The sequence below is a fragment of the Manis pentadactyla genome, chromosome 11 (genome assembly GCF_030020395.1).
Source record: "Manis pentadactyla isolate mManPen7 chromosome 11, mManPen7.hap1, whole genome shotgun sequence".
Lineage (NCBI taxonomy): Eukaryota > Metazoa > Chordata > Mammalia > Pholidota > Manidae > Manis > Manis pentadactyla.
This window is the reverse complement of record NC_080029.1, coordinates 116053326-116064533: the sequence shown is the minus strand read 5'-3', so window position 1 is coordinate 116064533 and position 11208 is coordinate 116053326. Positions and strand designations below refer to the sequence as shown.

Sequence of the window (11208 nt, the reverse complement as noted above, 5' to 3'; positions counted from 1 at the left end):
GCCTGTGGCGACCACACATGCCTGTCCTGACAAAGGGCAGAACCCTGGGGTGGGCGCCCCAGACAGGCCTCCCAGCTTGGAAGAGGAGGTGAAGGGTCACAGCCTGCAGTGCCCAGCGCAGCAGCTGCAGGAACCGCCCACACTTCCGGGGGGGCTGAGGGGGCCACACAAACCAGTGAGGAAATGGGGAAAGTCAGCAGCTTCTGCAGAAGGGATGGGAGCTGTGGGGGGGAAGAGGGGGAAAAGGAAGGAAAGGAGGAGCCCTCGCCAGGAAAAATTCACCGAAGAGGCCGCCCTCTGAGACCCAGAGTTGGCACTTCCCCCAACCCCTACCCCAGGGACCAGGGCGGGAGGCAAAGAACTGATACCTGCTGAGAACAGACTACACTGGCTACATGATCCCCTCAGCTCTGGGATGAGGCCCAGCAAGGAGACAGAGGCACAGCAGCCCCAAGGTCACTCAGCAAACAGGCAGAAGGGAAGGCTTTGAATCCAGCCTGAGCGCGCCAGGGCCTGCGTCCCTTCTGCGGACTGCATCCCAAGCCTTTGGCGTTGGAGGCGCCTTCGGCCGCGCTGCGCCTCGGTGGCAGGGTGTGGGGTGAGCTCTGAGTAAGACAGTGCTGCGGACACCCAGCAGGAGCTCGTCAGTCCAGGGGAACGAGAGAACCCACAACCGAGGCAGGCCAAGGTGGGGCCCAGGAGCAGCCCCACCCCGGAGCCCCTTTCTGTGTATCACTGATCCCTTTTCAGTGTCCAGGGAGGCCCCCAGGAAGGAAAAGTGGTGTTTGCTGCGGAGCATCCACTTCCTGATGCAGAAATGAATCGTGGGAGAGCCAGTCTCTAGGCCTATTTTCTCAAAATCAAACCTGCCGCCCCGCCCAGGTAGTGGACGGGGGCGTCAGCTGTGCATGGGAAGCTGGAATCTGACCCCTGGCGCTGGGCCTGGTCTCCATGGCAGCCGAGGACTTATTACTGGGGCCTCCACCCTGCTTGGCAGACTTTCGACTTAGAGCTGGGAAGAAGGGGCACCAAGGAGGCGGTTCTGGGAGCAGCGGGAGGCCCTGCCATGGTAAGCGGGGTCCCTGTCGCCCGCCGTGCTGGTGTGGTGGGGGTGGGGGGCGTGTTCGTGAAGCCCCTCCCTGACTGTTTTCCTCTCTCTGCTGCAGGCCAAGTTTCTTTCCCAGGACCAAATTAATGGTAGGTTGAGTTTGCTTGTTAATTAGCAACTCACAGCAAAATGTGGGTCTCATTAGGCAATTTGCTCTGCTCATTTTGTGTTGGTCCGGAGGAAGGCGGCTGGCGGGAATGCTTGGCCCACCCACGGGCCAGGGGCCCGCTGCTTCTAGGGACACCACTACTCGGTGGAGGCTCAGGGGGAGAAATGTTGGTATCACATTTGTCAGTGGGATTTAGAAGGTGGGGTGAGAGGGGAAATAGCTCACCAGGTTTTCCTCTGGAAACTGATTGTTGGATTTGGGGGAGAGAGGATAGGAGAGGGGGAGAGACACCACTCACTGGCTTGAGGGCTGAACAAAAGAGGAGGCTTTGTGATTGGCAGAGATAGAAGAGCTCAGGCTGCACTCCCTGCTCCTTGGGCCTCAGTCTCCCCATCTGTAAAATGGGGGGCTAGCTTAGGTGGTCTTTGAAGTCTCTTTGCCCTGACACCATGCTTCGCTCTGGTGTTTGGAGCACTTTACTCCCTGAGCCCCTAACCTGCCTGCCTCTAAGCAGGCTTCAGTTTCACTCAGGCATAGTTCTGTTTGCAACAGGCTAGGAGGAAAGACTTGAGTTACAGAGAACTCAGGGGCCCAGATGTGGGCAGGGGAGAGCCCGGAAGAACCCAGGTCGAGTCCTTCGGGCCCTGGAGGTGGGCCTAAAGTTGCCTGTGCAGGTATCCAGCGTTCTGGGTGCCCAGAGCTTGGTCTAAACAAGCTCCAGGCGATTGCCTCCTCACAGACCCCTCAATATCCTCACCCCCAAGAGGGCCAGCCTAAGTGCATTTAAAACACAAAGCCCAGGGCAGGGGCCTCTCTTGCCCAAGTGTAAAAGAGAAGCTGGTGACTCAAGTCTTAAACCAAGCTGTCGGCCTCAGCAGTCCCCTACCCACGCCTGCTTTGAGGCTCACCGATCCCCTTTATGGCCCTCCGAAGCTCCCAGAAGGGAAGGAAAATTTCCCTTTGTATCCCAGTATCTGACACCAAGAGGGTGGCCTCCAACGTTTAATGAATGAATGCAGGACTGGACAGGGGCGACCTGCTAGAGTGGGAAGCACAGGGACCTTGGAGCCAGCAGACCTGGTCCAGTCACCTCTGAGCCTTGGTTTTCTTATCTGTGAAGTAGGAGTAATGACACTGCCTCACCAGGCTGCTCTGGGCGACGGAGAGAAAGGGTGATGCCAATCATGCGTCTGACACTGGGCCTGGCACCCAGACACGTGCTGGGTCCTGCTTGCTCTAGTTACCATGAGCAGGGTGGTATGGTTTTAAGGATTTTGTGACTTGGTTGTTAACATCAGCCATTATTAAATAATGTAGGATCAAGCAATGCAAAACAAAATTTTAACCCTACTGCAATCAGTAGTGCTGAAGATTTAAAAGATTTCAGTTTAATGAATGTAATTTATACAAGGGTGAGAAATAGTTTAACAGTGGTTCATTTACCAGATTTAATGACAACACATTCACTGGGGAAAGAGTTGCATTCATTGGCATACAAGCTCTCTTGTCAAATCACGGTGGAATCAAAACTATAGGCTGGCAATAGATGTAAGAGTTGGCAAAACTCACTTGTGATGGTCAGTTGATTATTGATTATTGCTAAAATGGACTTTATAATTAAGAATATTGTATATGTTATTATCTGTAAATTGTCTGCTGCACAACCTTTATGTCTGTAAAATTGGTAATAAACGTATATCCTTATGTCATCAGAGCCAGGTGTTAAACATTTGCCAGCACACAGCTGTTCTTCTAGACCCTGGGGGACTATTTCTTGTCCTGAGCATTTGCATTTTCAAAGGGAAGACCTAATGGGTATTTCTAACCCCATTCATTCTCTCATTCAACAAATATATTTGAGCCCTTTCCTGTGGCAGCCGAGTTCTGGCATTAAAATAGAGCCATGAACACAGTGGACCAAATCCCTGTCTCATGGTGCTCACTTCCAGGGAGAGAAGGATGACAAATGTAGTAAAATATATGGAATGTTTGATGGCCAACCTATCAGGAGAAAAACCCAGGCGGGAGGGCAAGCAGGTGTGGAGGCCATGGGGGCCTGACCAGCAGATGGAAGAACTTGTTCCAGCACGGGAATTCAAGTTCAGATCTGGCCTTTGAATGGTATATTTTTAAGGTAGAAAGACAGAACATATTTTATGTAATGGTTTGTTAGAAGATGGACCTCCGTTCGACCCTAGCCCTGCTGATGTCAGGGGCCACAGGCCCCAGTTACCGATGCAGGACATGTGGGAGGGGGGCAGTTTGCCCATCTGTAGACTCTGGCTGATTCCAGGCTCCAAGGGCGAGGGCCGCCTTCTGGTACTGGCCAAGCAGGGGCATCTGCCATAGGATGAGGCCTCGAGAGGGCAGTGGGCCCACGCCTCCCCTGCGGGCAAACCCTGATGGACAGGGAGGCGTGGTGGCTGTGAGAGGTCCCAAGAAGGGGCACTGGTTGGGGGGCGGTTGGGCTTAAGCCCTGCACGCAGTGGAGCCCCCTTCCTGACCCCTGATGTAAAATGATAGCATCGTCCCAGTGGGCTCTGGGCCCTCCTGGAGGATATTAGGCTTTGCAAGAGCCAAAGGTGGGGCCTTAGGCTAGGCTCTGCCCCGGCCACCTGGTCCTGAATACGGTCGGCTCCTACTGAAGCCCAGGCTCTGGGAAGTTCTGAAATGGCAGGGCTTTCCCTCATTAACCTCTCCACAGGCATAAAGGCAGCAAATTGTCTCTAAATCCCTCTAAGCAGGCCTGCGAACACCTATGCTGCCAGAAGAGGCCTTAATTAGTGAACCTGAAGGAGCCTTAGGCCCAGGGTGGAGACCCTGCACCCCCCGCACACTCTGCTGCCCCCTAGTGGCCTTTTCTGGGAGTGGAGGACGCCGCGTGGTCCCCTGGGCAGAGCTCCGCCTCAGGAGCCGGTGGCCCGGTGGCGCCACCTGCATAATGGGAGCAATGAAGGGAGCGCATCACAGGGTCACGGTGAGGGTGAGGCAAGGGCCGGGGAGTAGAGGGCTCAGTAGTGTGAGCTGTCACTGTTGATTTGTGTGGTTTTATGTTTTAAGAAAATCACCCAATGTTTTTATTTTTATTCATTTTTTATTGAAATATAGTTGATACACAATATTATATTAGTTTCAGATGTACAGCATAGTGATTCAACAATTATATACATTACGAAGTGCTCACCACTGTGTCGTTACCATCTGTCAACATACAAAGAAATTACAATTTTATTGACTATGTTCCCTATGCTATACTTCCATCCTCATGACTAATTTATTCTATACTTGGAAGTTTGTACCTCTTTATCTCCTTCCCCCGTTTTGCCCGGCCCCCACCCCTATGGGACCCACCCGTCCATCTTCTGTGGGTTGTTTTGTTGTATCAGCTAAGGAGTCAGCCTGGTGTGTGAGAGACGGCAGAGAGCAGGATGCTGTGGGGGCCAGGGCCGGGCCCAGGGGGGTTCCGTGGTGGGCCTCAAGCAGTGGCTCCAGCCTGTGGGCCTCAGGAATTGGAGAATCACCCGCGGCGCTTTTGCCCAATTCTGATGGCAGCCCTGCTCCCAACCCCTGAGTCAGAATCTCTGCGGAGGGGCCCAGAGAGCTCCCAGCTGGGCTCCTGGTGCTCTGCTGGTCCCTGCCACTGGGTCTAAAGGGGCCTTGGCTCTGACAACGATTTCATCTCCAAGAAAGAAAGGGTTCAGGGAGAGCAGCAAGCTGGATCTAGTCAGAGCCTGGAAGAACTTCCTCACAGTATCCCTTAAAGTCTTCAAGACCAAGACTTGTATCAGAGGGCAGCTTGAGAGCTCAGCAGCCTGGAGGCCAGGGCTGGGCAGCAGGCCACAATGCCCGCAGCTGTGAGAGCAGTTGTTGCCGCATGAGCACCACTCCCTGCCAGGCCTCCCCAGAGGGTATTTCTGGTCCTTTCGGTGACCCACAGGCATTAGATCCCATTTCTCACATGAGGTGTCTTTGCAAAGGTCCCTGGAGAGTCTGGGAGCCCTGGGGGCGCCTGGTCTCCCTGGGCTGGAGAGAGCTTTCCTGGGGTTTTAGTCACGTGTGGGAGGGGAGAAAAGGGGGAGAGGAGAAAGGGGCAGGGAAGGAAGCCAGGAGAGGGGCAGGGGACTGAGTTGCCAGGTAAAATGCAGGATACCCAGGTAAATGTGAATTTCAGGTAAACAACAAATACTTTTTATATAAGTATATCCCATGCAAACTTTGGGACATGCTTAAACTAAAAATGTATTCATTTTTTATCCAAAATTCAGTTTCACTTAAAAAAAATTTAAAGTTTAAATTTTTATTTGCTGATCTGGCCACCCTAGGAGGGGAGGAAGAGAGAGAGTGCAAAAGGAAGGGGAAAGGAAGAGAAGGGACGGGGGACAGCGGCACTGGGCGCAGAGCGAATGCGGGCTGCTGATTCTCGCTTCTGGGCGGTCCACAGAGTACAAGGAGTGTTTCTCCCTGTATGACAAGAGGCAGCGGGGCAAGATCAAAGCCACTGACCTCTTGGTGCTGATGAGATGCCTGGGGGCCAGCCCCACGCCGGGGGAGGTTCAGCGGCACCTGAAGACTCACGGCATAGGTGAGTGGACTGGACCAGAGCTGGCCGCCGAGAAGCAGCCATCCAGGCTGGTGGGCCCCGCATCTGTAGCCCTGGGAGGGACCTGGAATCAGGTACAGATGGTGGGGGTGAAAACAGCTCAGAAGTTTGAGGGGCAGGTGGTAGTGAGAGCTCACCAGCCCAGAGCTGTGCAGACACCTGTCACAGCGACCGGCATCTCCCCGTCTCACAGAGAATCGCCCAACCTAGGTGTTCCAGCAAGGTGATCACCCACCTGCAGTAAAGGCAGTGCAAACGTAAGCCCAGTGTTCTCTCGGGAGAACAATTTCCCTTTATTAAGCATTTGTCATGTGCTTAGTTCAAACTCTCCTGTGAAGTCCTCAAGCTGTGACAGACTCAGGGTCGGTCCCTTGGGAGTCTGGGAATTCTTCTGATTTCAAAGACTGACATCCGAAACATTACAATACTGCGGGCAGGGGGGTGGGGGAGAGTGGAAGAAAACCCACCCAAAACAGTACCACGTGGTTCTCTCTCATGGTGGGATTATGGATGACTTTCATTCCCTTTATTGTTGTTTCCTGTATTTTTGACAGTGGGAACATATAGACTTTTATAACCAGAAACAAACAAGGTGGAGTTTTTTTGCTTTTTTTTTTAAAGAAACAAAAGGAGTGGGATCAGAGGCCAAGGTGGCTATTTGCATGTAGCTGGGCACTCAGGAAGGATGGCCCTGAGGAAGGGGCTGGCCTGGAAAGAGCACTTGACCTAGAGCCAGAGGCGACTTAGTCTCTGGACTGCTCCCTTATCTCTCAGCTGGGCTCCCGCCATCCGCTACGCTTGTCCTGAGGTCCCAGGAGAGCGGACCTGCAGCAGCGCCGGAGCCCATCCTGGAGCAGGCCAAGCGGGGCCTGGGGACACGGTGCTCGGGGCTGAGATCCCCTATTTTGAGCTCTGAACGGGTGGTGGTTTCCTTTGGTTACAGTCTCCTCCAAACAGGAAGCTGTGGTCAGGGGAAGTTCTGATTTCCTGCAGTTGTAGCCCAGCTGGGCCTGGGCTGAGGCCCCAGGCTGGCCTGGAGGAGGGGTATGGGCTGGGAAGACGGTTCAGGGGGTGGGGGGTGGCTGCAGTGAGGGGAAGAGCAGGTGAGCAGCCTGGGTGGCACTGGAGCTCGAGGCTCCAGGCGGGGTCCCCTGTCCATCCTGTGAATGTGCTGCGGTGGCTGCCGCAGGGGCGTGGCCATGCAGTCTACTTCCCCCCAGTTCAGAAAGGAGGGAAACACCTAGAAGGGGGCAGAGGAGGTGATGCTCCGTCTGGGCCCTGCCACTGCTGTCTGAGGTGACTCTCTGGGCTCTGTCTTCTCAGTGGGTGAAATGGGATGATGATAACATAGTCACTGGGGATTGTTCCAAGCATTAAATGAGGCATATCCGTCATGGGAGCTCGTCGGGGTTCTGCATCCTCTTCACCATGACCACTGCCACCATCGCAGTGCTCCCTGAATTAGGTGGCCCTAGCTCTGGCCATGAAGGCTTGGGCAGGAGGCCAGCTCGCTTCCCTAAGAGCCTCTTCCTGCCTGCTAACTCTGCTGTGTTTGGGGGGTTTCCTAGACAGAAATGGGGAGCTGGATTTCTCCACTTTCCTGACCATTATGCACATGCAAATAAAACAAGAGGACCCAAAGAAGGAAATTCTTTTGGCCATGTTGATGGCTGACAAGGAGAAGAAAGGCTACATCATGGCATCTGAGCTGCAGTCCAAACTCATGAAACTGGGGGAGAAGCTCACCCAGCAGGAAGGTAACTGGCTGGGTTCCTCTTTCCCAAGAGTGGGGAGGATTCAGGAGCTGCAGGGGGGACACCAAAGCCCAATCCATGCCGCCAGAATTGCGCAGACACCGCATTTGACACATGCCCCAGAAGGCTGCAACTAGATGTCAAGCTCAGTGAACTCCAACCTGAGCCCAGGGGAACTAGGGGGTCTGGTGACAGGAGGGAAGTCTGCTGGGGTAAAGGGAATGCTGGGGAACCCCAGCCAGGATCTACTTGGGCCTCCCACTGTGTCTAGGCATCCACTGTGGGCTTCCACGCAGTGCTTGGGACACCCTGCCAGCATGCAGCTGAGCTGGGAGGTGAATGCAGCAGGGCCATTAGACACACGGACACCCCACCTACACGCACCCCAGCCCACCCCAGACTCTCCTCTCACCACAGCTGCCTGCTGAACTTGCTGCTGCCCCCAAGAGTTTGCAAACTGAGCTGCTACTTTGCTCCTCCTCTTCATGACTCAGCCAGCTTTAAGAGCTGTCCTGGAGGGGTGCCTGTGGTGGGCTTTGCTGGGACCATGGGTCTCAGGTCGCTGCCACCGGGGGCCTTTGTCTTGTGCCTTCCAGCAGCCCCGCAGGACTTCCTGCCTCAGAGCAGGGCCAGGGGCCTGGTCCTCAGGAAAGCCCTTGCGACATCGCAAAGGGTGGCCTGGGTGCTGGTGTCCTAGCCTGCCTGGCTAGCTCCTCTGTCCGGGCTGCCACACCCACCGGCCCCACAGGCTGCCACTTCTAGTTAGCCCGGCTTGCCAGTCCGTGGTTGGGGCAGGAGGGCTGAGCTAGGACGCAAGTGCATGGAGGAAAAGGGTTCAGACCTAAGGGACCTTTAGCCTTTGGTTAAGTCACAAGAGACCAATGGAGGGGTTGCATGGCGGTGGTTTGAATTAGATTCGATTCCTGGCTCCGCCTCATTCTGGTGGACCTCACATGAGTTTCTTAGTATCTCCCAGCCCCCTCTGCTTCCTCGTTATAGCAGACAGTCCCTCAGGACCCTCCAAGAGCTAACACCCCATAAAGCAGTCTGCTTGAATTTGACCTGAAGTCAGAGGCACAGCGCAAAGCGTCTAAAAATAGAGCTACGGAAGGCAGAGTCCGCTGCCCCCGCCTCCCCAGGCCGTCGCTCTCACAATCTCAGCTTCCACTGTGGCTGTTTTAACGTGAACTTCGGAAACGTGGGCTCTCCTGCCTGCCTTCCGGGCTCTGAGGACGCTCTCGGCCTTTCATGTGCCAGGTGGAGGGTTAGCGGAGAGGACCAGCTGGGGCTTTAATTCTTGTGGTTAATGATCTCGATCTAAAACAACACCATGGCTCCCCAACTCACACACACCTCTCATTTGTTTGACCAGTAAGGAAACATTTCAAAGAAACTGGCAACATGGTCCAGACAAGCAGGGAGACTGATTTCCCTTCCCCTTGGGGAAGACAGAAAAGATGGCACCAGAAGTAGGAATCCTGCAGCTTGGGCGATTGGAAGAAAACCTGCGATTTTCTTAGGAAGCATCCTTGGAGCAGCCGGAGGAGGCTGCCGGAGGCCCTCTCAGGCTGGGACGGGCTGACGCCGGCACCCTGGTTCTTTACGCTTCAGCGTGAACTGCCGTTCCTCCCGCAGGTCCTCCTCAGACCCCAGCACCTGGCTAGGCGGGCGGCTCCTTCTCTGCACGGGGGGCGGCTGCGTGGCTGGCGCCGGAGCGGGTCTTGGGCCTGCCCACTGGGAAGGTTTGAAACAAGGGGCTCATGGGCAGAAGCTTCTCCACGAAATAAGATAAATTACAGTCTCCTCAACGGTCTAAAAATACTCACAACTACCAGCGGCCGAGGCACAGAGTGTAGTGATCACATTTTAGAGGATGGCCAGAGAACGGCAGGAGAGTTTCCGACTGCCCAGAATTACGTGCCTGGGATGCGCAGCTGCAGGGAAGCTGACACAGGGCAGTGCGACAGCTTCTGCAAGAGGGTGAGGATGGGCCAAGTACCCGAAGGCAGGCTGGCCCGAGGGGCCACCGTGAGACGTGCAAGTGGAATGGCTCTTCTGGCCAATGCCTGAGACAAGCTAGCGTTTTGTCTGAGGAGTCCAGAACCAGAAGAAACAAGTGAATGACACCATTTCTTTTTGTGAGCAACATCAGAGAACAGCGGCAGTTTTGTATGCTTTGAGTTTTAAGTACAGTTGAATTCATTTTCTCCCATATACCCCCACCTCCAAAACACATACTTTAAAAAAAAAAAAAAAAGAGGCGATGGTAGCAGACACCACTTGTCACCAAGTCCCTTCTTGGGGTGGGACATGCCAATCTGAAAGGTGAGGCAGGCAGGCCAGGAGCAGGCCAAAGCCTGGGCCAGGGTGGCCCAGGGGGGAGCTGCTGCACCGTCCACTGGGAGGCTGAGAGAGTAGGCTGTGCAAGGCAAAATCCATGCCAAAGGTTCCTGAAAGTACAGGTACAGGAGTCAGATATTTTCTTAAAAAAGAAAACAATGCAAATTGGCTTCAGTGACTGGATCCTCACCAATACACCTCCCCATCCCCTACCCCAGCCCCTGCAGAAAGCCCGATTAACTCTAAATTGAATCAGTGGTCTCCAAGGAGAGGGTGTGGGTTGTCCGTTCTGTTCCTGTTGTATTTCCTGGTCTCTGGGAAGAGTCCGTGGGACACGCAGGGAGGACCTCCCGGGAGCCCCGCCCCCTCATGAACTCAATGTCCTATAACGTAACACTAAAGCCAAACTGAAAAATTAATGTCATTTATTGCAGTGGATGATCTTTTCAAGGAAGCAAATATCGAACCAAACGGCCAAGTGAAGTATGAAGAATTTATCCACAAGATCACCATTCCTGTGCAGGACTACTGAGTGAGGAGAATGCAGGAGAGCTTCCCTGGGCCTGAACACCCAGACTGGTTAATTTTTTAAAAGAAAGTGTTCCTTTCACTCTACGGAGATGGCAAACACGCAGCAAGATGACCTTACCCGAGGAGCAGAGTGTAATTTAGCAATGGAAATAAATGATTTCAGTCATGGTGTTGGCATGTCTTTAACAAAAGATGTTCATTGATTTTAGTAACTACCATTAGCCCGGCATGGAAGGAGCCTATGGTCTGGAGCGGGGCCTGGGTTCCAGTCCTGACTCTGCCATGACCCAGCTGTGTGACTCTGGGCAAATCATTTCCCCTCTCAAAGCCTGAGGATATTCACTCAGGTTGGGTTCCTCCTTCTGACCTCATGGGGCCTGTCGAGGATGGTCCGAGATAATGCCTTGGAAATGCTTTTGCAAACTGTAGAGCACTGTGCAATCCTCAGTTACCATAGTAGTGCTTCTCCTAAAAAGGGCAGTCTAGCAAAAACTGTATTCTGTATTTGGCTAAATAATAGTGGAACCACCTTCCACAATTGCAAAATAAAGCCAGAGCTGTTTGAGAAAGAGCAACAAGAAAAGAGCTAAAACAAGCAAACAACTGTGGTAATATTTCTTGTAGCATCACAGGGCTACTCACAAATTCTCCCATCCGCATCTCAACACATAGTAACATGATTCAGGATATTCATTCATAGAGTATAGGGTGAAAACACTCATGTTCAAAGCATCATCAGCTACCAGTAGGGGGAGTGATCCAACTT

At 53.6% G+C, this 11208-nt stretch overlaps 1 protein-coding gene across 6 annotated transcripts; it reads left to right on the top strand.

Moving 5' to 3' along the window:
- Positions 1 to 813: 813 nt before the first annotated feature.
- On the top strand, positions 814 to 10615 carry CALML4 (calmodulin like 4). Of its 6 annotated transcripts, none has more exons than XM_057488926.1 (5): positions 814 to 1082; positions 1160 to 1197; positions 5659 to 5799; positions 7386 to 7574; positions 10346 to 10615. In XM_057488926.1, the coding sequence occupies exons 1-5, from the start codon at positions 952 to 954 to the stop codon at positions 10441 to 10443; spliced, it is 597 nt and encodes a 198-aa protein (XP_057344909.1). In that variant the 5' UTR covers positions 814 to 951; the 3' UTR covers positions 10444 to 10615. The 6 variants fall into 6 exon arrangements, with proteins under 6 accessions (XP_057344909.1, XP_036788261.2, XP_057344908.1 ...); XM_036932367.2 differs by having other exon boundaries at positions 938 to 1069; positions 1167 to 1197; XM_036932368.2 differs by having other exon boundaries at positions 961 to 1069; positions 1167 to 1197; positions 5694 to 5799.
- The last annotated feature ends 593 nt before the right edge of the window (positions 10616 to 11208 follow it).